The sequence below is a fragment of the Dermacentor silvarum genome, chromosome 1 (assembly GCF_013339745.2).
Source record: "Dermacentor silvarum isolate Dsil-2018 chromosome 1, BIME_Dsil_1.4, whole genome shotgun sequence".
Lineage (NCBI taxonomy): Eukaryota > Metazoa > Arthropoda > Arachnida > Ixodida > Ixodidae > Dermacentor > Dermacentor silvarum.
The window spans coordinates 264056495-264084257 of record NC_051154.1 but is presented as its reverse complement, the minus strand read 5'-3'; the positions used below and the strand labels follow the sequence as shown (position 1 = coordinate 264084257).

The following is a 27763-nucleotide window of genomic DNA, read 5'->3' as shown; positions in this document are numbered from 1 at the left end:
GCTTTTAGCGGCGGCAGAAAAGGAGAGCATACGCGCGACTTCACTGGCTTTTCAAGATGGCGACGTCAGTTGAAGCGAGGCGCGTAGTGACGACACTAAAGTATGGAACGAGTGGAGCACCATGTCTGATTCTAACCCAACTTCAACGCTTGATTACCGGAACTTTCACCGTCCCTCGCCGGCTCACCAACGTGCCTCGGGTTGCCTGTCCGCATTCCCCGTAACTATCTACAGAGAGGAAAGCTCGTCGTCAGAAAACACTTCACACAGCCGGTTACAAAATATATTATTCCACTCCGTAGCTCCCGACGAAGCGAAGAAAACGCTATCTAGGATGTAGCGCCGTGGAGCCCAAAACAATGAATACACGTCCTTTCAAGTTAAGAGACGCGTGCTCTTGGCATATCAGCTTGAAGCTGCTGAGGGACTGGAGAGTAAGATCGGCACCTTATACAGAAAAGTTTCGATGGGACTCGGTTGTTGCTTTCCTACATCAACGGGGTGTTAGAGGCGTACACCAACAAAAGGAGAGAAGTGCGGGAGGCTGGTTTCTTACAACTCCACCATGTTAAAACAATTGGATACTTCGAAGCCGGAAAACACTTTTCCGCGAGTATCCTCTCCCGATGCCAGCAAACAATAGTGATTAATAAAAAGCCCCGACTCCGCAATTTTGTACATCGACGCAGCCAACTTTCAACACGGCTACAAGTAGCGGTGCGAACACGAGGTCCGCCCAAATATACGGTCTTCCATGCGCTGCCGTTTCTAATTAAAACAAGAACAGCATGATTTGGCTTCGAACAGCCGACGGGTTGCGAAGGGCAACAGCTCTCCTCTTGTCCAACTCAGCTGTTGCGAACGGATTCCAAAAATAGAAGAGCACCTTCGCAGGCAAGGAGGTCCAACTCTATAGGACCACGCCCACTGTTTCTGTTACCGAATACAGTGAGGAATGCAGCGGCGCCTAACACGGTCGCTTCGTACTCAGCGGGCCACAAGGACAGCTGCGATTCCGCGATCAACACGCGGAACAACACGCCTGAAAACCTTGCTCCGGGGATAACGCCTCTCGCATCTCCATCTTAATTTGCTCATTCGTTCGTTTGATTCTAGCGAGAACTCCGACAGAAGACCATAGTGACCCTTGGGAGAGACATGCCCATCTCCCAAAAATGGGTACGAAACAGAGAAGGGAAAGAGTAAAGGTTGTATATACCAGGCGCCGCGCCATACATGCGCACGGATGCAGCCCCGCGCGCGTGAGCGCGATGCGTCCCCGTTTTTAGGCGCGCGCACGCAAAGGGCGGCCGACGCGACTCGGCCGACGCGGTGCGTAGTACCGAATTCACTCGAATGTAGGTTCCCAAAAACGGAAATTCAGGCCAGTTGGACCGCAGAAACGAGGCATACACAGGGCACTGACTCCCAACAGCTGCAATAAGTAGGCGCCCTGTGTGTCGTTTCTGCGGTCGTACGCCCTTTGTATAATAGGGTGCCCCAGCTAACGTTAGCCAACCTGTTCAAAATACGGTGCAAGATACGATTTCACGACCTACGGTGTTCGGTCGTAGGTCTTGAAATTGTATTTTGCGCGGTTTTTTGCACGGTGCTGGCTAACGGCAGCTGGGACACAGTAAATACTATAATGCGCTGCGCAATTTACTTATGTACGAATGTATAGGCAGATACATTTTTTAATAGCATATGTACGAAAGTCGGGGGTCGACTTAGATTCAAGGATGCGGTTTAGCCGCAACTGCCCGACATTATTATGTCACCTCGCGGCCACAATATTCAAGGCCTCCCAATTCCAGGCCTTTCTATTCCAATACGCTCAGTGCAGTATTGCAGCATTGCAATGTATAGCGTCGAAGAGCTTAACCAAATGCGTGTTCGTTACGCAGTCAGCTTTTTTTTTTTCGTTCGGCATACGTTTGACGAAGATTTTTTTCGCTGACCTTTGGAATTTCAGGCGTCGGTCTAGATTCGAGTAAAAACGGTATATACGCGCCACGTGAGAGAGAGAGAGAGAGAGAGAGAGAGAGAGAGACAGTCCAAGCTGGCACCGAAGGAAGCCGACGAGGAACCAAACAATCTTGCGGCGCACGCACGCATATGGGCCATCGCCGTCGACGCCGCGCACGCAATCGCGGGATGCCGCGCGCGCGCGGTGTTGGCGGCAGATGCAACCGCGGTCGACTTCCTCGATCGGCGGCTCTCTTGCATGAACACACTGACCGGCGGCGGCCGCCGTCCCTCTTGTGTTTTTATTTGCATATATGTGTATATATAGCGCCGTTTTTTTCGTCGTTGTTTACTTCGCGGCCGCAAGCCACTCGAGTGGACCTCTCCTCGCCCACTCAATAGGTGTCCGCGCAACAGCAGCTCGCGGCCGACAATATCGGCAGGCGTATATAACCCAAGAGGAAAAGTAAAACAAGGTCAATAAATAAAGGCTAGCGTGCGAAGTGTTAGCGACGTTAAAGAAGCTTGTCTCTCTCCGCAACATCGATGGAAAGAAAGAAAGAAACAGGTCTGGCTCCCGGGGCTCTGAACTCATTTACTCAGACAGCATCAGGCTCTCCCAGCGGACACCGAGGCATCTTCGTCTCTGTATACGCACACAAGGTCGTTTCAATATTGAATTCAATGCTATGCTCCCCCAGTAAAAGTTATGACATCAAGAAAGAGAAATAAAAAGAAAAAAACCAAAGCAATTTCCGCGTTACGGCTATCAATATGATCGCGCGCTAACCTTTCGGCAGCGTGTTTCACATTTCAAGCTCGCAATGCGGAAAGAGATAAAAGCACTGCGTGTTAACGCTATCCGTGATTCTTCGCGGGGTCATACATCAGGGCAGCTAGACTGCAGAAAGCACCAAAATAGAACGAGGAAAAAGATGACCACTGGACAGCGCGATATCGATATATAGCAATTAGCGAAGCTTCATTAAGAATTCTAGGAGAAGCTTTCCCATCGACGATGGTCCCAATAGCACGAATGAGAATCGCGACCTCCCCGGGAAGCTGACGAAAGGATTCGCATTGCTCGCACGCCGTAACTTGACTGGCCGTTAATCCTTCCTGCTCCAATGATTCCTGTAAAAATGTGCTGCAGGAAATATCCGACGCCGAGATAAACAAAACTTTTGTAAATGTGAGCGTCAGCTATGCCAATTACATAATTTGTTGACTTTATGCATGCCGCAGATAAATATGGCTCGATGCTTCACAAACGTTCATTTATATGCCTCGGAGCTGCTACCTGCTGCATATCACCTTTGGGTGGCACAAAAGTGCATGGTGTTCAAATAATATGTAGCCATATGAAAGCAAATTATAATTATGAATTGACAAGTCTGAAGAATCACACGATGCTTACCACACTGAGCTATTGCCAATTCAGGAGGTACACATCAGATTCAGTGGCAAAAAATCCAGAAGATTTTTTGGCGTCGCAGACCATGCACGCATAACAAGCCGAGACGTATGTTACTATTAGTGCACAAAGAAAACAACAGGCACACGTGAGGTCAGCACAGGACAAGCGGCCAGACTCGAACGAAGTACGCCACACAGCGCACGAGAATTATACGATGTCATACTTACCAATATACAGACCAGTTAACCTGATCTTACCGCTTCCGCATATACAGTGCGTTGTCGTGGCATAAACTTCGATCAAGTCACGCGCACGTCCCGTCTTTTCGCCCGGTGTCTCCTTCGGCATATTTATAGTCACCAGCCCAACGGGAATCGGGCACGTACGGAGAAGGGGCCAGCGGATAAAAGGAGACCGTCGTTGGACGGCTGGAGGCAGTTCAGAAGCAGCGCAGCGATCATCGATAGCATTCGATCGAATACTCCCGTTTTTACTACGGCAGCAGAAAACAAGACGCGCAAGGGAGAAACTTTGTCGGCCCCTCATATATCGGCGATGTATTTCCTTCACCACTACTCACCAGTGGAATCGTGCGAATACGAAGATAAAGGTTCTGTTCCGAAGGACGTGAACGACGGAACTCAGGGCTTACCCCCATCGCAGAGGCTTAGTGATGATATGGGCTGAGAACGAAGTCGAGGTCGGGTTCGACTTGCGACCGCTTTCCGATCGGGATTGAAGAACGCCGGTTGTAATTACCCCCCCCCCCCCCCCCCGGCCCAACTACAACATCTTACAGTACATAGGAACGTCGCCAGAAAAACCACAGGGGTTGCATTCTAATATATGTACACATTTTAAAATTACATTACTGAACGTCTTTCTCTATCAGCAGCGCAAAGAACGGACACGGACCCAAAAGAAGAAAACGGCGAACTTTTTTGTTTTTTTTATAGGCCCCGGCTTATCGCAACAGCTTAGAAAACGTTGGCTCAGAAAAACGAATAAGCAGCGATGGATAGTGAGACGTTGTTCATCCCTGCGGCGCCACAAAAGAAAAGCTGCAGAGCGGCCTTTTAGGACACACGCCCGTCTGCGGGTCCCGCTCTGCCGCGGTAGACCAGACTTCTGCGCAAGGCTCGACGCGACCACAACGCAACATCGATTAGTCCCCCCCAAATGCACGCGCGGTGACGGCAACTGGGCGTTAGCGCGCACACTCGAAGAAAAGCCATTGTGTTCGATACGCATCGAGAGAGAGAGGAACTGCGAATCATTACGGGACTGGCTGCGCGCATCTACACACGCGGAGCATGCGACTGCCATTGTGCAGGTAACAAAAAATAAAAACACGCGGCAGGAGAGCGGGAACGTCCGCAACAAAGGCAAAGCCGTTTTCTTTTCCTCGTCGATGGCTGGCCTTGAGCTAAAAGCGTGATCACCGTGCTGCGCACGCCTGCAACTGATGCGCGCAACGAAGACCCCACTGTAAACATTCGAATATTGTTAACGTGACTGGGAAGGGTTCGAAGTGTGTCCTTATTCTGAACGTCAAGAACTTGCGTCCACCTCCCTCGCTTCTCTCCGTATACTGTGGGAACTGCTTAGGAGCGAAATAACTGAAATTCGATTGCCTTCGCAGTAAACGGCCTAACTGTACCGATTGGTTGCTGCACAAGTATACTATCACCGTCAAACCAACTTGAGTATATATACAGGTTTCTTAGCGCGCCAGGCACTCTGGTTGCCGGCGGTGACCACGAGGTCGCCAAACTATATAGAAGATACAGCGACACTTTCGGCCATGGAAAGTAGGCCTTTGACCAAGGAAAGATCACTGGGAAACTCATTTAAGGTATACGACCAAAAGCTTATCGGCGTCGAAGACGGATCCGTATCACTGCCGCATCGCCCCAGCAGGAATGGCGCACAGTGGATATTAGGCGCAGGTACGGGGAACCTCGGCCACAGCATATACATAGCTTCGCTATAAACTATATAAGAACATGTCCGCCCGTATCAGGACCCGATCAAAAGCGGTCTCCCATACGACCGCATTCGGGCGTGCGACCTTGGGCTCAGCAAGACAGCAAGGCACGTACGGGGGCAAACGGGATCCATTCACCTTCCTCGAAACGGCAGCAGCATGGCCTGCAGCAGCACCCAGGTCCTATTTCGTCCAACAGGAAAGGCAGAATTTCCCACAACTGCAGAGTTCGGTGGCCTATACACAACGAACTTCGCGCCACGAGCGAACTATACCGATCCCGGTGACCGGCCGCGATCGCCCAGCTGATGTGGTCTTCAGTCGAGCTCGGAATTTCGATTCCCGTCAGCGAAGTGGCGAGGCCGGTGCACACGGGTACGTAAAGTTTCGGTACACACATTAACGAACCAAAGGTGCTACGAATTAGGCCCACACTTTATATTAGTGTTATTCGTAGACAAATTGTGTTAATTTTCGGACGCTAACAAACCCCGCCATAACGACCGTGAACATGAAACAAGAAGAAAAGCTCAAAGGTGGACTATTGTTTCGCCCCATATATAAAGGCTCTTCTCACGACTGAGAACATTTAATTTTCGAAGCGCGGCTCCAATTAAAATCGCGAACAAACAGCGATCGCTTAAGATTATTTTTCAGCTATAGCTGTACGGAAAATACGTCAATCGACAATTTTACGTCTCACAGCTGTATACGAGTGGGATATGAGGTACGCGCCGTTTGCGGTTTAATTCTGACCACGGGGATTCGCTAATGTGCGCCTCAATCTAACTGAGCGAGTTGGCCGCCAGCAAAATCAGCCCCCCGTTCCTTCGCTGGCAGCGGGGAGGAAGCAGCGCAGATGCAGACAGACTAAAACAGCAAGAAACGCGGGCAGACGCACGTAACGTATGTAAGCGCAACAACGTTTCCTTCCTTTTGCACCGCGCCGAAACGGGGGCATCAGAGAAGACGCGGGGCGTGGCATACGCGCGACTGCTTGCGGCACACAAAATGCAACAGCAGAGGCGAGACACGGTAGCACTTGGAAGCGCCACGCACCGTGACGCTCTCGCGCATTCGAGTGTAAAAAAAAAGAGATAATAGAAACAGCAAGTGGAGATATAGAGCGACAGTCGCCTGGACCGGCATGCAGGCGCGCGTTATATAGCATCGCGCGCCTGCATCAGTCGTACGACCGCGCATAGTACACGCCCTTCCGAGAGCACCGGTGGCTGGAACTGCGGGTCACGCCTCGACGCTTTTACGGGGATAGCGAGAAAAAAGAAAAAGAAAAGCGCGGACTATTCGGTAACCCTGAAGTAGCGACAAAACCACACGTCTCGTGGCATAGGAAACGATGACGCTCAGAAAGCATCACCCGTCCCAGGGCACGAGCTAGTATATATAATTATTTAACTGCAACATAATACGAAACAAAGGTGGCCGTTGGCGTAACGACGGTGTGTACGGGCAACTCGGCTGCTCCAGTCACTATTAACTATATACACTCGATTTTCCAGCCGCTCACTTCGGGAGTGATTGGCAGCACCGCGCGAAAGAGAGAAAAATAAAGAGGCGCGCGGCAGCCACGTACTCGGCAGTGGAGGTGGTGGTGGTGGCCGTTGGCGGTCCCCCAAGGGCGTCGATAGATGCGGACGTCCTCATCGTGCTGTTGCTGCTGATGCTGCTCGGCCCAGTAGCGGGGCGACGCCGAAGGGACGCGCGGTCGGCGCCGCAGCGTGCCCACGTAGCTGAGCACGAGGCGGCACTTGGCCCGGGCCGGCTCGGCGGCGCCCGCGCTCCACGAGGAACACATGGGACACCGCTCGCGGCACAGTCCACGCAGGGGACCCCGGCGAGACCGGAGCGTGTAGAAGGAGGCGGCCGGGGAGGCAGCAGACGGAGCCACTATGGAACGGGGAGAGCGCGCGCACGAAAACACGGCAGCCGCTGCTGCTGGAGAGCCCCACCGGCTCGTTTTCCCTCGGGGTGTTGCGTGGACGGCACGACCGAGTACAATGTCCGCGGCGAGCGCCGCTACAGTTCCAGGACGAGTGCGCAGAATCCGCTCGCAGGAGGCACTCCGACAACGTTTCCGGCGTGGCTGCACCTTCGTTTGCTCGCTTCGCGCATCCGAAACACCGCAGAATAATTACGTCGCGACTATCGGAATGCCGAATCCGGCGCTTTAAGGCGGCCGCGGGGTGTCTTGCACAGTACACTTCTCGTTGATAGGATGACGATGCACCAACGTCAACTACAAAAGGCGCTCACTCGCAGCGTTAGCACAATTTCAAATCGAAGCTGCCGAATTCTTCACCGCAACACACCACCCAGGCGCAGATGCGCAGACGCAAGAGGACTGGTGTCAGCAAGACGGGCGCTCGCACGCACACCACGCTCCCAGACGGGTGTCGAACACTACTACAGCGGCCGTCGATTCATGCGACCATGGCCGGTAACCAGAGCAGGCGGCAGCACTGCGCAGTCTCAAGAACGACACGCGCCCATACACAGCTCGGCTGGCGGCAGTGATGGGCACCAAGACAGCTGGGGGGGGGGTCACGAGCGGGTGGGTCGAGGACCGCAGTCCACGATGCCGCTGAGGCCTGCCAGGCACTCCGGAATCGCGTGCCACTCGAGATCTTGCGAGCCACGGGTGGTGGGGAGCGCCAGCGGGGAGGGTGCGCGGGATAATAGCGGAGATTGTAGACAGCGTAGATCGGAAACGACGAAGCGCTCTTCTCGGCTATGCCACCATCCGGCACAGTTCTCGAACAAAAGCGGGCAGCGACGGGTCGAGGACCAGGGTCCGCGGATTCAAGCGAGCTTCTTGCTCCTTCGCTGGGCGAGGACGCCGAACTCGAAGGGCGATGCACAAGAGGCCGGATCGTACGTATGCGCGCCACACGGGGCTGCCTCGTGCAGCCTAGATGCCCGGGCTCCCCCGCTGCTCCTTCTCGAACAACTCGGGGAAAGGAAAAAAAGAAAAGCCGCTTCGCCCAAATATAGCACAGCCGCGCGCGGGAGAAGTAAAGCAGACAACTTGCAGATGCGGGATGCGCTGGGTCGCTACGCAAGTCACCACTTATCCTCCTGGCCGGCGCACAGGCCTACTGTATCCCTGCATGCAGCCGCCGGCGATTGTGCGTGGAACGGAAGACGGCACACACGGTGGGCGCACGAAAACAAAGGGAGGGGGGCCACCAATCGATGATGTTTCGTCGCCAGTCGCGAAACCAAACGTGGTGCCCACAGTACAGTGTTGTACTATCGTCAGAAGGGTCGCCCGAATGTCCTTTCACACCGAGACACCACGCGGAGATCACGGATATCAACCGCGCGTCGATCCGTCACTTCTCTTCGCCCGCGCGGTGGTCGGCTACCGCACACACACAAAAAAGAAGTCCGCAGTCCGTGCCGCGTTCAACGCACTCACGACCGAAGAGCCAAACTAGAAATCTGCCTCGATGATCGCCGTCGACAGAGATCGGGCCGGCGGAAAAAAGAAGAAACGACACGGGCACACACACGCAACAGGCACACCAACGCGCGCCGCGGCGTCTACGCGATGGTCTGAAGATGGTCGCGCGCTGGCAGCAAGCGGGCCACGCTCGCGTACGCTAAGGACGCTGTTGTTGTGGCGGCCGAAGACGAGGAGGAAGCAGCCCCGCGGAGGAGGAGGAAACGACGCCGGAGACGAGAGCCGGCTACGGGAAGGAAAAGAGAGCGAGAGGGAAGAGCCTCGAGGAGGGAGGCCCGGGAGGAGACCGGCCGGACAACTCCGGCCGTTCACGGATGGGCGGCCCAACGAAACGCGTGCGTGCAGGCCGACGCTGCTTCGCTTCCCCCCCTGGTGCCGCGCGTGATGTTGGCGGGATGAGCTTCGGACAAGAAGGGATACTCTGAGAGACCAGGGCGCGAGATGACGCGACCGAAGGGAAGACGCACAGGGCGGCGTCTCTCTCTACTACAAGGAGGCACCTCCGCTGAGATCACCTGCGATGCATGCGTCCGCAAAAAAAAAAAAAACGCTCTTGCGAGAGACCTATATAGTTGGCCTTCGGATGTCGCGTTCGGGACCTTCGAGAGTCGCCCTCTCGGGACTCAGCTTCCACGGGCCAACTGCATGGGGGGCATGGTTCACTGCAGCCGCGCGCAACCGAGCACCACCATGCGTGTCACCACTCCCTCCCCTTTTCTCCACCTCTCGCCAGCCAGCTCAACGCAAGATCGGCGGCCACGGTGCCGGAGCACGCTTCGCAGCTGCCGTGGTACACTCCCCCACCGCCATCCCTCGGCGTGGCACGGCAAAAGCGGGTCGTCAGGCGCCACGCTCCGTGAGCCTAAACTGCTTAGTCAGAGGAGGGGGGGGGGGGGGGGGCGCAGGTCGGCTAACCCCGAAAAGGGGCGGAGGCCCCGGCGAACGCTTCGCTGTTCGATGCACGCGCACAACGCCCCTCATGCCCCACGCAACGAGCCGTCCACGTAAGACGACGGGTCATCGGCGCTGTGTGCCTTCTTGTTCGCAACCCGAGAACCGCACGCGGGCGAGAGAAAGCGAAGCGAATAGGGGGCGCGCGAACCAAACGGGCCGAGGAAGGGCCGAGCGAACACGACGTCGAGTGAAACTCTGGGGTATAAAAACTAACCGCCGCTATCGGACTTGGCCTAGTTCGAGGCCTCCCACTGTGCGCGGCTCATTTGCATCGGCGTTCGCGAGAGACTGCGGTGGCTCGCGCCAGAAAGTGAGCCCTCCCTCTGATGGGCGCTGAGCGATGCGAAGTGGTCAGCAGATGCGGCGACCATTCACCCCGGGTTAAGTGCTGAAGTCCTAATGGGGACGGCGCATATACACTGTATAGCTCGCGCTGCGGCGCCGAACTTGGCACCCAGACTCTCTTTATCGGCGGCACTTCCTCGAACTCGGCAACCCTACCCCTGCCCACCTTTTTTTTTTCTCTCTCCCTCATAACACTTTCTCCCTTTTCCGCATTACATCTAAGTTCCGCCTTTTGCTGAACAAAAACTTTCAGTTTCAGCAGCACGGACGACGCAAATCGTGGTGAGCACGCGTGAAAAGGCCGTACGGAGAGCCTAAACAAACGGAACGTCAAAATCACCTGACACTCGGCGCGCGACCTTTTCCAGAAACGTTAAGCGAGCTTTCTGGCATAACGTCGCCGTGCGAAACGTGGTAGCAATTTTCATCAAATAAATCAAGTAGCAAACAGCAAATTCAAAGTGGGCGAACACTAATTTCGACTCTCGCGCAAGCGAAAAGAAGCACAAAGTGCACTGCAAATTGACACCTCACCAATCATCGGATCGCGCCATGGCAAGGGCGATGAGGCATCGTGGTAAAGCGAAGCTCCTGCAGACACCGTTCAGACCACCACTATTCCCAATTTCTAGAGCAAGACCGCGGCTACAAATGCGTGTCAAGGGTCGTATAAGAAAGCAGAAAACCAAAGAAAAAATAAAGGAAAACGGGAAAGAAAAGGAAGAGCAGCACCAAACTGGGGCGTCGAAGGTTTTCATAATGGCTGTACCTGGGCGACACTCGGCTAATACCCTCGACTGGCCGACAGAATAGTTCAGATTGCCGAACGTATACGGCGGTAAAAATTGGCAATGCCGCATTTTCTCTGATTTGACACCTCACCCACTAATATGTTTAGCACGGACAAGAAGCGGAACCAGTTATCAAGTGTTAGTTTTTGTATTCGCTTCCCAAAAGTAGACAGGACAATAGAAAAAAGACAGCTACACAGACAAGCCGCAAACACCTGCGCTTGTGCCTGTGGATTCCACTTTTTCCTGTGTTCAGCCACGGCCGGACTGGAGAGGCGCGCGTCTGCGCGCCTCTCCAGTCCGGCCGTGGTTCAGCCTAAGTTATATTGCGCATATGTATATAAATTGTGCAAAAGAAAGGAAGACACAATTATGTATTGGGACGAATCTATCATTCCAAATTTATAAGCAGGCCGGTGGCATCAGTAAGAGGCGGCGATCGACGCTGCCGACACTTTAGGTGCATAGACAACCGTCCCCTATAGGAGCGCGACATGCGCGCACGAGCTTGTGCAAACCACGCAAATTACACTACTGGACGTATACCATTTATTGCCTTCTTTCAGAGAGAGAGAGAGAGACACACAACATAAATACTACTTGTGCGCTAACCTTAAAAACAAAAGTTGAAAAAGCAGGGAATCAGGGGTACCCACCCCATGGAAGAAATTAATCACTAGTAGGGAGCATGGAGCATTACGCAACAAGATCGAAGCCAATAAATGTCGGTCCAACACGTGATCATGTCGCTGTTTGATAGTTGAGAGTTTCATCTCTGAATGATACGTAACAAGTAAGTGCGATAACTTATAGACCCCCCTGCACATGCGTAACGTCTCCGCGGAAGAGCGACTGACACGCCGAGAGACCAACGTTTTAGCGTACCGCGCTTAAGCGTAGAACAGGAATTAAGCTTTCAGAGCATTCCCCCATCGCCACCGCATCCCGAACGTTAATCCTGTGGGGCCATCTTCAGGCGGAAAATAACACTTTCCCGGCTCGACGCCGTCAAATCCAAGCGACTATTGACGATGAAGCATGGCTAGCACGTAGTCCTCAGCGCGAGATGGGACTAAGCGTTGCCTGATTACACCATTTATGTCTTGCCCTCCCGAAACGTCCACCGCACGTACCAAGTGTGAATTCGGATCGTAGCGGGCGGTCCCAAGCTCTTCTAGGCGCTGCCATGTTGTTACGCAATCACGGTAACCTGCGCGACAGTCAGCGGAACCTAACGTGTCACGTATCACGGTAATGCCGCGTTCAGACTACGTGCGCTACATACGGATCGCTCGCACGGGTCGTAAGCGTCAACACAGAAAGCGCAACTAGTTTGTTCAGGCTATTGTCGCATTGAGCGGAAAGTAGGCGACACTGTAAACCAGCGTCACGCAACGCTAAAGTTCTCTTGTGTATTACGCCCCCGCGCTAAAGCCGCGCTGCCGCACTTGCACGCTGCAACGAAGACGATAAACGCGTACGTTGCAATATAAGCGACCGAAGGTGCAAAAGTACTTCGGAAGAAAATGTGCACGGAGCGAGCGGTTGGCAAAGCACCCGAACAATTGGGCGTCGATTGAAAACCTATCGGGAACCAAGAGCCGGGTCACGTGTCGTGCCGACTTTTCGAGAGAGAAAAGGCGAAGGGGTTTGCTTGCGAAGGCTGGCTGCGTGAGGGAATGCTCCTGCTTAGATTATTTCCTTCCTCTATGATCAGTCGGCTCTTTACACTTCCGCCACAGGATTTTTTTTTTCTAAACTACGTATCGCAGCGCCACATTTGTGTGTAAGTAGCACTTAGCTTGTTCATGGAAAAGCTGTAACTTCGTAAGTAATCGACCGCAAAGACGCATACTGCAAGCAGAAAAAGCAGCCGAACGCCCTGACACTCCCGCTCCTTCGCCGCTTGGAGAAAAAAAAAAACTTAGCGAAGTAACTTTTGACAACTTGCATCCGTGTTTACCAAACGAGTCCCAATAAAATGCCCGCCAGTATAGTTTGTTTTAGCCGCGAGCTATCTTGCCTACCTGGAAATCGACGATATAGCGCCGCCGCCGCACCATCGTCATAACGTCACTTTGTCGCAGAGGCGGCGGCCGTCAACGGGTTCTTTTTTCACCTTCGTTCGCAGCAACCCTCTGTGACATTGGGCATGCTTGACTCACGGGCGTAGACATATTGAAGAGCTCGTTCTCGCTCCTCCCCGAAGCCAAGTCACTTACAGACCACTGTGTTTATTATGGCAAACATTTGGGGGGAGGGCGCCTCGAATTAAGAAACAGGTCGCTATAACTGCATGCGACCATGACGCCCCATCAACCTTCGACGCGGAACTTCGGCAAAAGGAGTATAGGGCTTGATTTATAACGTTTTCGGGCGCATTATGCTAACTTCAAGGAAATTTCAAGAGGCAACAAGGGCGATAATGCTACACAGTAATACAAAACGGCGACGATTCATTTCCTTTTCGCATGAGCGCGCTGCGCCGAGTGAGATAAGAGACCGCGAGAGAGGGAAACTCGACAGCGAAGCCATTGTTCTTATGATATGCATAATGAGTCGGCGAGGCGCGATTCTGGGCTAATCCTCCCGATGGTGGCTTCGATACCGTGAGATAGAGAAAAGAGCAATCGACGCCGTCACGAGAGACGTAGAAGAGGCTGCCTCCTTTATGCGTCTCTCCGCCCTACACGGCACGAACAACGATAAACCCAGCGGCAGAAATGTGCACCACGCAGCCTACGTGAAGCAGGCGGCCACCAGTGGAGGACGGATGGGACACGACTCCCCTAAAGTGCGCAGCCTCGAATGAAACAGTATTTCTCTGGACGGCGTACTCTTAAAGCCTTACCGCGCAGAAAACTTGCACCACAAACGGTGCTCTGTGACATCGAGAGATCACGCGAACGGACAGACCGGAATGCGGGAGTCGTGCAAAACACCAACGGACGACCACTGCATATGCCAGAGACGTGGGCACCGGAACAGTTCGTCTTCCTTAAATGACCAAATGCCCGAGAACTCCAGTTCCCAACGCGGACGAAAAACCGGTGTGTGAAGAGGGCAGCTACTTGCGATCTAGAGCGCCCAAAAGCGCCACAAGGACAGTGCTTTTGAAATTAAGGGCTCCCGCGTTGTCCGTGGCTTTAAAACGGTGGAAGCATTCGCAGTCACAAAAGCGACTCAGCGTTACATTAGAGTTACAGCATTACATAAAGTTGCAGCACAATGGGAACTGGAGTGACGCTGTATACTCCTAACATGCACGACCGGTTCCGAATCGCTTGCGCACGCACAGCAGTGCCGCACCCGCTCCGCATACTGTACTCAGATCAACATGTAAAGAGAACAGTTCACACAAAGACAAAAATTAAGGGGAAAATGCACTGAGGCGCTTTGTGGTTCCTGCGCGACGTGTGCACGTCGTGTAGTTCTCATATGTACACACGGCGACACCCCCACATACCGCCCTGGCCAGACCGCAGCAAAAAGCCCAACAGGTGATCAAGGGGCCACTAGTTTGCCCGGAGACGTCGGGTGTGTGTGTGTTCTGCACGAGTACGCACACGCAGGCGCGGCGAGAACGACCGTCCTGGAAACGAGATGGATAACATCCCGAAACACGCATTTTTTTTCTTTCTTACTTAGCTCGCAAACACCACATATATGTGCACGCGAAGAACGCTGCCGGACCAGGCAGTGCACACGTCGCGCATTGGCGGAAGCGCCACGCGAGAGAGAGAGAGGACCGGCGGCGTGTGTTGGGAGCGTGCGGTGCCAGAGAGCCGGCCGCAGCCACGACGCAGCGCGCGTGCACGCGTGCCTCCAATTAGGAGGCCCGTAACGAATCTCGGAAGGAGCAGCGCCGAGGTGGCTGACCGAATCGGCGAAGGAAGAGCGGGCGGTGGGGGGTGAACGAGGGCAGCCACCGGAGAGGGCACTCGGAAACGATCAACCGACGGCTGGGAGGGGGGACACGAAGCAGATACACACGCGGGGAACCCACGAGGTTTGTGTATACATACATCCGCCGCGGGGCCACCGTGGCGCCGCCGACGTTCAAAGGGAGAGACCCCCCCTTCGTTCTTCCGAACTGCGCGCACATGCCGCGGCACACGCTCGCAAAGAACAGATGCGCCGCGGCCCCGGAGGCAGAATACCGGAGGTTGTGCGTACGCGTTCAATCACGCTAGTCCACATCGCCGAACGCAGGGTTCGCCTTCGGCGGCGGGACCATTAGTGAACAGCCATAGATGCGACAGCCGTTACGCGGTCCAGAAAGCTGAAAGGCACAACGAAATGACTCGCATATAACGGCGTACGAGGCGCGATGAACACACCGACCGAACGATGAGCGAGCGAGCGGGCTGTCATTTTCGTTGCATGCCTCGATTTTGCCGGACTCCTCTGACAACCGATGTTTGAACAAGACTGATGTGATCGCGAATCCCTCCAAGGCAGGCCTGCGAGCGTTGCATAAAGCCCCAGCTACCATTATAAAGCCAAGTATAAGCGAATCCGGGACAAAAGGGCTCAAAGGGGAAAATGATCACCATGATGTTGTCTTTAACAAAGCTGAGGAAAAGCTCACCTACATGAGGCACCCTTTAAAGAGACCAGCTCATCAGTCAAAGCGCATGCCAAAGGCAGCTCGGCTTCAGACGTGAAGCAGGAGGCCATCACGGAAAATGGTATTATTATTGAAACAAACTCGCGAGGATCGCGGTAACGTGGCTACCCCGACGAGGCTTCCCAAACCAACCACGCGCCCGCCAGTCAGTCTGGTGCCGTGGCTGTGTCGTCGAAAGCTTGCCGTGCGCCACAATCGAAACCAACCACAATCCAATTATTTCCTACGAGCCCTATTCACCGTCTTGCCAAGCAATCGGACGCGTGCCTGAACGCGCTTTGGCGGATTCTTACAAGAAACGTCGGTAGATCCTTATGCATTTAGTTCCTTATGTGGCTATTTTTAACTGAAATGTTCGACATCAGCGGCTGGCCAACAGTCGTACCGAACGCCACTCTTGCAAACAAAATTAAACTCTGGGGTTTTCCGTATCAAAACAACTATGTGGTTATGAGGCACGCTGTGCTTGCGGGAGGGGAGGGCGTCCAGATTAATTTCTACCACACGGGGTTCATTAACGTGCACCCGATGCGCGTGGTACACGATCGTTTTTGCATTCCGGCCACATATCGGAATGCGACCACCGCCGGTCGGAATCGATATATATATATATATATATATATATATATATATATATATATATATATATATATATATATATATATATATATATTTGTGTGTGTGTGTGTGTGTGTGTGTGTGCGTGCGTGTGTGCGTGCGTGCGCGTGTGTGTTAAACGATGCATGAATTGCACGTAATTTACCATTTTCGACTTAAATGCAAGCGCAAACACAACTACCACCCTTACACGCTATCAGCATTACTCGGCAACTGAAAGATGATGCATGGAACGATGATGAAAATTTGCTACCAGCAGCCGTTGGCGCCGAAATCAGTGATAGCTCCCCTATATTTCTGTTTGCGGATCAGAATACCACAACCAAATTAACAGCCGATAATGGAAGAATATTTGGCATATGAAGACAAATCCATGTGCGATGGAACTATAGCGTAATAAACTAAGGCCCCCATACCCACTTTAAAGGGATCCTGAACCACTTTTTATCGAAGTCGAGAGATTAATTTGAAGCTAAAATAGACTATTTCAGAAGTATTTGCCGCAAAAATTACTTCAAGGCGTTCAGCAGAAGTGCACCAGGCAATCGGGTAAACGCAGGCGGACCGGGCGTTGGGGACGGAGGCATAAACGAGAGCGGCCTGCATGGCGAAGCCACCTGGTGGTGCAGAGATCAAACAGACAAAGACAGCTAATATTGCACTATTCTACTTCGCTGCTGGTGTACATCTTCGGCAGTGGCGTAATCGTGTTGCTGCCGAAAATATACACCAGCAGCGAAGTAGAATACACTTGGTTACTGCAATATTTGCCGTTTTTTTGTCTGTTTGATCTTTGCGCCACCAGGTGGCTGCACCATGCAGGCCGCTCTCGTTTACGCCTCCGCCCCAACGCCCGGTCCACCTACGAGAGCTTCGCGCACGTGGTTCGAGGCTAGTTGAGTTGATTAGCGAGACCCGACGCCTACGACACCGATAAGCAGGGTGCCCAAAGTTTAATTCCTACACAGCCAACACGGGTGAGCGTGAGCGGACGATAGCCGGCTTCTTCCGGAAGTACGTAATTCTTATCGAAATTCGAAAGAAGTTTTTCGCTTACTTCAGCCTGTTTATCAAACTGCGTCAATAAATATACAAAGTAACTGTAAGAAGAAGCGCACTGATCCAAACACCCTTCTAGATTGATGACAGCTAGATGATGACAGCAGTCGCGTATGGGAACCTGCTATATTACGAAATAAAGCATCCAGGAAAGCGAGGCTTCTGTTGAAAAGAGCATTTGAGAAAAAGGTAACATGCCGCTCTGCTTACGAGCTCCACATCGGCGCGCGCACGACTGCAAAATCTGGCTAGGATGCTCACAGCAGCGTATGCTATATCCGCACCACGCACGAGGGGTGGTTCAGGACCCCTTTATGGAAAAAAAAAAAAAAAAAAACAGAAAAACAAACAAAGAAAACAAACGAACATCTAGAAGATATCTCTGTGAGCAGACTGTAAATTACGCGCTCACTTCGGGTGACGGTAACATCAACGTGGAGAGGCGACGAAGTAAAAGTATACGTCAACTTGCTCACGATAGCGCCATACAATCTTCATTGAACAGCATTATAATGTCTTGCAACGACACCGGCCATCAAGCATGCGCAGGATGTGTATAACACGTCGAGAGGACCTGCCGTTCTTGTCCGATGCGCTTTGCAGGACACGGGCGTCCATTTGAGACACGCTTTTGTCGAAACGCAGGGGGACAGAGATGACTCCGTTCTCCGCATTAATGAGTTTTCCGGCCTGCTGCGTCAGAACTGCCCGCTTCTTCCGTCGCTCAAGAGCACGGAGAGAGGACAGGCCGCGGACAATGGGCGGCTTACGAACTAGCTTTCGCATCTTTGGATACGGCTCTGCACGCACTGCGCCGTGCAACGACTTTCTTTGTATCTCAGGTGGACGGACGAACCTATGGGCACACAAAGAGGGCCTTTTGTGCCTTTATCACCGTAAAGACGTCGCAAGAGCGAGATAGTAAACGCATTACACTGACGTACGTTCGTCAATCGCATCTCGCCGCTCTTTCAACCTCCTACCGAAACAAACGCATCTGCCACTTCACGAAGAAAGAGACAAGACAGAAAGGAAGGGATCCATGTCGAAAGCCGCTTTACAATGTGCATGCGCTGTATGCCAACACGTAGCGATGGTTTCGCCTTCCTCCGCACATGACACGTGTGCAAGTTGCGTCCATTACTGCTGCAGGCGGAACGCTTGTGCTAAGATGTCACGTGTTTCGCCAGGACCCTCTTTCTTGAAGAGAACATCCCAAGCGTCGTTCTAGCCACAAAGAGCGCACATGTACACAACGCAATCTACACGTTTTCTTCATTCATGTTACAATTTTGATGCAATCCAAGTGAAGAAAAGTCCTTAGCCTTTACTTTTTTTTTTTTCTCCCAGCACCGTTAAGGAAGCAGTGCTATAACATAGTGATGGGGATTGGTCGTGTTCAAGAACTCTATTAGGCGCGAGAAGAAGGTTTCTGGTTCAACCCACGGATGTGTAATTGAAAACCACCAATAATGAACCTCCAGCAGAAGTCAAATGAAAAAAAAAAAAAAGAAATCGAAGCGCTTCATCACGCGATTACATCAATGGGAAACGTGTGGCCACAGCGTAACCGAGTTTCAAACGTACCATGGTCCAAACGCTACATTATGGCGATTAGGGGCCCTAGCTCAAGCAAAACGCCAACTCCTTCAGAATACAGAAAACCTAGGCATGTTGGTGCAACATTACGAAAATAAAACAGCGCACAAGCAACAACGGGGGCCAAAGAAACACGACCCGTCCATGGCGCACTGCCGCGCCGTGGTGTCACATTTGATCTTTCTTTGGCCCCCGTTGTTGCTTGTGCGCCGTTTTATTTTCGTAACGCAGCCCCTTCAACTGTAAGCCCCACTGAAGACGCACCATCCATCTCAACGGTGAGACGTCTTCGCCAGTCAGTGCACGCGAAACTTCCCCATAAGAAGTGAAATCGTGAGTAACAGGTGGGCAGTCGTGACGGCCAAGATGCGTCCGCACGTGACACTTGGTCGCCAGAAGACGCAAACGTCCCATAGCATTAGCGACGTTACGGAGCTAGACAGCTTGATAGGCACATATCGAGGCCACAGCGGGCCGCCACTGTTTCAGAACGTTCACCACCCGAATCGAAACAAAGCGAACAATGTGTACGGCAGTGCACAGCGTTCCCTGTACCATTGGTTACGAAATCAGCGCAGCGGATATCATCAGTCATAAAAACTCGATAACAGCCAAGTGAAATATGTGATCACGATGAAATCTGCCAAAACAAACAACTCTGGAGAGCAAGCGCGTCCCGTTGAATGACAACAGCTAGCGTTGTCCCCATCATCAAATGACGAACTTAACAAAACCCACGCGCAAAAAACACCATCCACATGCGAACAGGTGACACGGGGACAGTAGAAGTACGGTGACACCTAGAAGGACCCCCGCGCCGGGCGCACAGCGACCGGAGGAGAACCGACACCGCGCACGCGCGCGGAAGCCGGGATCCGGCGCCGAACACGAGTTCCTCGCGACGGCACACCGGTTGGCGACACCGACGACGGTGGGTGACACCGCCGCCGGGCCATTGATCCATCACCGCAAGTTCCCTCTCAGTCATTGTCCGCGTCGCTTGCTTTCTTTCTCCGGTATAGGATTGCAGCCGTGCTGTCTCCGACCGGCTCTGACACCGCGCACCGCCAGAGAACTATAGAAAGTGTCGCGCGCAGTCAGAGGACGCGGCGACCTTGAGACGACCGCCCGACGCAACGCGCGCTCAGCTTCCGAAATGCCATCGGGACGCGCGGAACGCCGAAAGTCTTCGATCACAGCGTGACGATCGACCGAAAGACAGGCCGCCGGGAGGTTGGCAGGCGGAGGTGGGGAATCGAGACGCTACGCTCATTTTCTACGGTGGACACCTGCCCGCTGGAAGCACGATGACGTCTCCTCCCGCGTGCTTATAATTCCGCAAGTGCGGTATTGGGACGGCGCCTTGACATAAACTCAAGTGCTCAGCTAACGCGCTCCCAAAACGGCACGCGCACAGCGAACAGCGCACTCCCTCTCCGCGGCGAACGTTTCTACAGCGCACCTCAGTGAAGCGCGATTCTCGGCACAACCTCCAGATGGCGACTCACGCCGAGCCTTCATCGCACGCGTTGGCCGCCGTCACCGCACCACAGGCGCTTGTTAGCTGAGCTCGATTACAGAAACAACAGAGTACGACAAAGACAAGAGAAACGGCGGGGCAGGAGCACGGAGTGGGGGAGGATATAATGTGCGGCGGCAAGCTACTGCAGACAGGTTAGTGCGCATCGCACATGACCACCCCCCTCCCCCGAGGGCAAATAACTAAAGCGAGAACATGGCGAGAACATCACTCACGGGCTAGCGTTGCATACAATGTAAAAACAATAGTAATAATCACAACTATATATATTGTCGATCGACAAAGCGGAATTCCCCAGCGAAGTTCAGGGCGTAGTATATTCGCGATTCAAGCGTTCTTGAAAATGACCGTGCACGTACGGCGATTCAAGACAGCGCTGCACTATGTGTACAACAATCAGAGAAGATCTGGGGATTGCGAGAACTTCGCTAGTATATAGTTTTAATGTTTGCCGAAATGTCGAGACTTAATGAGTTATGCGAGGGGGTGCTGATAAGCATTGGTCCTTACTAAGAAAAAAATTGAGCTAGCTGTAAATTGCACGGTGTATTAGCGAATTTGTCTACATTAAATGGTGCAAAAATCAGCTACCTATGTGTTCAGCTTATCTTGTCATGTCAAAAGTGACCACGGCCGCACCCCCAGAAAAGCACTGAGGAGGAGTATAGGAGCAAGGCGTGTAGGTGCGAAGCATATTCCCCGATGAAATGTCACAAAGTTAAGGCGACAATGGTCCTTCATATGCCGTTAAACGTTGAGTTGCCAATTATAAAACTGGCCATTTCAGTGTTGAAAGTGAGAAACCGAGTAAATGTACCTGCAAATGTCAAAGCTATCTATCACATGATCATGGACGACCGCCGAATATCAGCCAAAAGTATTGCCACATATGTGTGAATATCACGTGAGACAGTTGGTGCCATATTATCCACGACGACTTGAAAATGAAAAAAAGGTAACAAAGTGGATCCAAAATCCTTTCACAACTGAACAAAAGCCGAAGCGAGTCGAGACATCGGTAGCTATTTCGGCACATGTTGCAAAATGTCGGATTTCCTGGACAAACTGGTAACTGGTGATGGGATATGTGTCTACTGTTATGATACCGAGACAAAGGAATAGTATGCAAGGCAAGGAAAAAGTCAGTACAAAATGGACACGGCCATCTGGAGGCTAGCAGCAGCGGGCGCGGTGCCGGTCGCATAGAAGAAAAAACAGCGCCGCGAGCGGGACAGTGCACCCGCGCAGCCGTCAGCTTACAAACAACAGGTCTAGAAACGGGGTCCGTCTAAGTTTCGAAACTGGAGCACAGGGTCGCCGGAACGCGCTCTTGTGCGTCAAACTCACTCACCCCCCTTTCACCAGTGCGACATGGAACAGCGAGGCTGGCACGGCGCCTCGAAATGGGAGACAGTGCACACGCTTGTGGGACGACAGCCTCGTGGCTACGTCCACGCGACCGGGTAGGGGGGGAGCATGTTTATTGCTGGAAACACAGGTGCCGCCGAATTGGTGGAAAGAGCTACCGGGCCGGAGAAGGATGTCAACGAGGGGTTAAGGCCGCGGTGCCACGAAAACACACGCGCACACACACTCGCCGTGTCAGCACGAAAAATCCGTTGTCCTGAAACATATAAGCTACATATATAATACGCACACACGCCGACCCCGCTTCTCTCCACGCGGGGGGCTGTTTGTCACCGTGAAGAACTAGTTCATTGACGGGAACGCGCCCTTTTGGCAGGTATAGTAAACAGAGAGTGAGCCATACGGTATGCTGCGCAGACTTCTTTCGGAGTATCTGTGAAGCAAAAAATAAAACATTCAGTGGTGATTTAGCGGTAAATGCGCGAGCACCTCTTTAAGGTCCCGGATCCATATGATTTAAACCACGTTCACCACATTGCAAAGTGCTATTTAGGAGCTCACTCGACACACGTCCTGGTTCTTCGAGGAGCGAACTGCAACTGACGGTGTTCCGGAGCAGAGCCAGGCCTCGGAAACTCCGCTGGTTTTCTGTCCGCGTAAATGTCCGCGCGAATTGCAGCGCCATCCATGAAATAGATGCGAAACCAAAATCGCTTTTTCTTTTATTTCTTGTCAACCCTCTCTCAACTTTTCCGTTTCTCTCTCGCCTTCAACTATCGGCGGCGCGGCCCGCGCTCGCCGTCGGCCGTGCTGATAACGGCCAATACGGCAGTATTTTTTTTTTTTTTTTCTGGCATTATGCGGTCAGTTTTGCGGTTTTCGCCTTCCTCGCTAGCAGTGTGGTCCATGTGGTACCCTACCGTTGCACGTTCGTCGGCTTTTCCGCAATGTAGCTGTCGCTGTTCGTGTATGGTTCGATGGTGTACGAACACATCAAGACGAAGTGAGCCATGCGACGTGAAATTCTACCGCATCCCTAAAGGCACAACAGGTGAGCACTTCGCAGTTTACCTCCCGGATTTTATTCGTGATAGTAATTGTGCGCAGTCGTACATGACTGTCCGGTGGTGAGGCAGCAGCTAGCTGATTTGAAAACACCACAACGATGCAGTAAATCGTTATGTCAACAAGAAGCGAACATAAAGCTCCTTATAAATATAGTACCACCAGTGCGTATCGCAAGGAACACGTGTGTAGGTGTGCGCTTCGTACTTATTTCTAGCTAATTGGTCGCCATCGTTTAAAAATGCGTTTCTGAGAATTAAGGTTGATATATCAGAACTAGTACTCTGCCGCGACGCGAAACGAGCTCAGGTTTGTATGTTCGAATTGCGATGTTATAATTTATGATCTTCACTGTTCTTCAGGATGGAAGCGTTCTTAAAGTACGCTGGAAGGACGGACCTAATGGGTTTGCCCAGAGATAAAGTCAACAACCGCAGGATATGCTCGGCGCACTTCACGGAGGTGGATTTTATGGACCGAGCGAGAAGCAGGCCGTATGAAGCTATTCTGCGCATTGGCCATTAGAGCAATTACAATAAATGTCTTTTTTTTTTTTTTTTACATGTGCGTACATGAAACACCATCCCCGTTTTGTTGCATTCTATGTATAGTGTGTAGCACTGTCTGCTTCAATTCTGGCTTTCGCAAACGAACACAATAAAGCGAGTCCAAAGAACTGCTGTGTTGTAAGTGGTATTTTTTAAATATAATTTGGACACATGCTTGCGTGATCGTAATAATGAACGGGATTGTGTGCATGAAAACGCAAAAAGAACCCACTGCGCACAAGCACGAATGCACGGTGTAACGCCTGGCACGGCCGGACAGGAGGAACGCGCGCTTCGGTCCGGCGGTGCTCTGATAACGCCAACGACAAAGAAAAAACAAAGCAAAACAAAAAAAAAAAAAAAAAGAAACGATCGCGCCGCGGACAGCTATTAAAAAAAAAAAAAAAAAAAAAAAAACTGCGCGAAGCATGAGGGGAGGGGAAGCGAGACATGCGAGGAGGGATAGGAAAGTCACGAGGAAAAGGAGAAACGAGCAGAGCAACGTTATCATAAAAAAGCTAGAAAAAAAAAAAAAGTGCTATAGCGAAAGGAGAGCAAAAAAATTTGTGCCGCTTTTTTTTTTTTTTTTTCCGCCGCCGTAGTACCGTTGTCCGTCCGCTAGGGCCTAACTGAAGTGCGCCTTGGCGCTAGCGTAGACTGAGCGTCTGCTATAAATGAACCAATGGGAGGTATAGGAAGATTCACCCCCCTGGCAGAGCACCGTCAGTTTTATATACATATATATATAGCACATATACGTATAGTCAAATCATAAGAAGCCAACAAGGACAGCACAGAGGAAATTATTTGTAGTTCTTAATTCAATTAAAGAAATGATAAATAAATGGAAATGAAGGCGGATGAAACACAACAGGCCGCAGATGGGATACGAACGCACGTATTCGCATTACGCGTGCGATGCTCTTACCAATCGGGCCCCTCGGTTCTCTTTCTTCTCGTTCATTACATATAGCGAGGGTCTCGAATCCGGCAGCTGTGATGCCTTCAGGCAGCATGTGTGGGTTTATTGACCAGTCGCCTTCAACCAAAAAGTGCACGTACTACGTGACGCCTGTTGTACATATAGGATGTTCCACATGCACTGCCTTGGCCGTGAGTGGCGGCATTGCGTACCATTCCCAGGGTCAGTTATAGCAGACAGACATAAATACCCATAAAGTGGATGGTAAAACGGCGCCGCGGTAGCTCAATTGGTAAGAACATCATACGCGTAATCCAAAGACGTGGGTTCGTATCCCACCTGTGGCAGCTTGTTTTTTTTTATCCACCTCCATTACAATTTATTTATAATTTCTTTAATTGAATTAAGAACTACAAATAATTAACCCTGTGCTGTCTGTCCTTGGTGTTACTGTTTGTTGGCTTATGATTTGACTGATAACACTCAGGCCTCTCGGTTTCCTTTCCTATCGTTCCTATATCAGATCGCTTCCCCTTATTTCCCAACCTTCAGCTTCTGTTATCTTTACGCAGGACAGATCTAATATCCACGCCAACTGTGTGATCGCCGCACAAAGGAACGTCGCTCCCTTAAACCGAGCACAATCCGCGCACACACCGTATGCCTTGGCTCCATTTCTTAGACGCCTGCCGCGTGTGAGCAATGAAGCACACGAGACCACAACACATCACGTAGAACCAACTTGACTTCTTCAACGCGAGACTCCGCGTAAAACAGAGGGCACCCCGGTGCTAGGGGAGGGGGCTCAGCCGCCTCTTTCAGCCTGCGCAAATGCTTTATTAAACCCCCCAGCATTACATCAGCACAACAGATATTTTGCAATGGCAAACAAGAGCAAGATGCCCACTGCAAAAAATACAGAGTAGTGTCGTCAACTTCGATCATTTAATAAAAGCGGCACAATAATTACATACAAAACTTTACAGTACCCTGAACAGCCACGCAGCTGCGGTCAGACCTAGTTGCAGAGAAGATATGGAAGTACCAAGTGTAATTATATAGGCGCATTCGATTAGAAGAAGGGCCTCTGGTGATACGTCGAGGGGAAGAGCGGCGGGAGAAAATGAAATGACAGTGGCTCTGATAAACGACGGCGAGGACATTGTACACCTCAAATGATTGTCGAATCTTCAAATGGGTGCCATAGATTAGAAAGAATGCCAACAAAACACTAATTCATACGAAAGAAAACGTTGGTTAAAGAACAATTGCGGAATATAATAGCTTGCTTTCCGTACGGTGCAAAAACTATTCACCAAGCTAATTTCGAGTCTACAGGTCAGGCGAACACTTGACTTGAATCAAGCAATGACTCGAAGCCCGTCAGTTTCCTTATATCCTTCTCGCTTACTGCACAGCTAGGTTCCGTACTTTGCCTTTAGGGCCAGCATTCGCCATTGCATTCGCCATGCTTTCGCCATGCTGCCATTCACGTCATACCTGACGTGAATGGCAGCAATACTGCAGATACACATTGCCAGTTGCAACGAGCCATATGACTACGCTGAGGGTGACGTATACGCCATAGTGCGGCAGTGGCGCCGTGCGGTGACGCATGCCCTTCGAGCGCTCCGCGTGACAGGCATGGATGAAAGCGCGCAAATGAAGATCGCATTTCATGGCGCGCGGACTTCGGCGGGCGCGGCGAGAAAAACATCCATATCCTATTGCGCGCGCAAGCTCGCTCCCGCTGTGCACGAAGGCTTGGGAGACTTCCATACAGCTCGCACCGCCCCCACGCACAGGCCGGAGAAGCTCCTATAACAGTGCGACGAGCGCACAGGCACGAAGCGTGCGCATAGCGACACGCACGCGACACGCGTGGCTGCGTATAAATCGCGCAATTAACGTCGCTTCGACGCGCCGCTGCGGCGTGCCACGATCGAGTCCTCAATAAAATACCAGAGCCCGCAGTCACCAAGCTCTTTCGTATAGAGCACTTCCTCATTGGACGGCGGTCAGGCGCCCGAGATACTCGTGACGCGGATTCCTGCCGCGATGGGCAATCGCAAATATCACTTACGTAAGTAAGGGAAGTTTTGCGAATAGCGGACCAGGTGGCGCGAGTATATATACGATACCACTAAGCCTTAGCCGCCCTGAAGGAGACGACGACCGACTGTACGGCAGCACTGAAGCGTCGTATAAATAACGGGTCGCAATTTTAAGCGTGCACCACACGTACGGCACGCGCGCTTTAAAACTAACGGCCGACATGCGCTATTGTGGCTATCTGTGCGCGTGAAAATAGAACGCACAGACAACGCGCTAACTTGAAGTCAATATAAGGTGGCAATTTGGGCTTGCTGGTGATGCATTACGAGCAGTATATATAGAGGTAAATAAGAATCAAATTATGGGGTTTCACGTGCCAAAACCACGATGTGATTATGAGGTATATATACAGGCGGTACAGTGGAGGAACTCCGGATTAATTTTGCCTTCAATTAAAAGAACGGCGCGTTTCTTCAACATAAATACACAGTGCAACCGCAACGTCAGCTTACCGACAACAGAAACAGGCTGTGTTGTAAAATTTTCAAATACCCTTGGAACCTCCGTGCTTTCTCGCGCGCAACTGGAATTTCACCGGAATATCTCAGTGCATCTCCAGTAAAACGACGAGTGGGTTTCGATAACTAATTCTGTTCGTGAGATATTATTAGAGAGTTTTAGAATAGGGGCCCCAAAGAGCTTTGCGGGTGTTAGCGTTGCGGAATGCAGGAGAGTAGAGTTTTAGAATAGGGCTTTGCGTTTGCGAATAGCGTCTTGCGCTTGCAGCGCCACAACGGTGTCAAAGAAAAACTGCTACAAATATTAAAATAAACTATACCATTTTATGATAAGAGTAATGTTGACTTCCGTGGTTTTGCGTTTAATTACAACTGAGAGGTTATTCTATTAGCAGCAATCGATTTGTTGTGCTTAATTTAAAGTAACCAACTTTACGTGCCTTCACCAGCCAAGCTAATCCACGTTAGGCCTACGAGCCATAAAATTGATAATCGAATTCGGAATCGGCGGCGTCTAATGAATCAATCTTCATTACACACGTTAGTTGAGAGAAAGCGATAACCGCAGTCACTTTTTCTAGATTACGAACTTCACGCGTTACCACGAATCAAGCCCAGTTTGGTACTCGGAGAGCCGCCGCTTCGATGGGTGCCGCCATGTTTGTTGACGCAAAGCTTTTGGGGCAGCCTTTGGGGCTCCCGCTAAATCGGTGAAATAGCGTGCCTAACGCAAAACCCAAACGCAGTTTGCGTCTCGCGCATGCGCAGTGGTGTCGCCCATAACGTTTGGGGCCCCCTATTCTAAAACTCGCTATTTTTCCCCATTCAGTTGCGGCGGGGCGAGCGGCCGCCGCCGAAAGATGGCGCGACGTGTACATGTCCCGACATCCAGGCC

The 27763-nt window shown here is 51.8% G+C and overlaps 1 protein-coding gene across 7 annotated transcripts in view; it reads right to left on the bottom strand.

Annotated features, from left to right (window-relative positions):
* LOC119437131 (formin-binding protein 1-like) overlaps positions 1-27763 on the bottom strand; it is a 260696-nt gene that overhangs the window by 105188 nt on the left and 127745 nt on the right. For 3 of the 7 annotated variants that reach the window (XM_037704187.2, XM_037704188.2, XM_037704189.2), the window contains exon 1: positions 6967-7321. The exons of the other annotated variants lie outside the window; for them this stretch is intronic. In XM_037704187.2, coding sequence (XP_037560115.1) covers positions 6967-7188 — 222 coding nt within the window. In that variant the 5' untranslated portion in view covers positions 7189-7321. Of the gene's footprint in view, positions 1-6966; positions 7322-27763 lie in introns of those variants that run through there. 7 annotated transcript variants of the gene reach the window in all.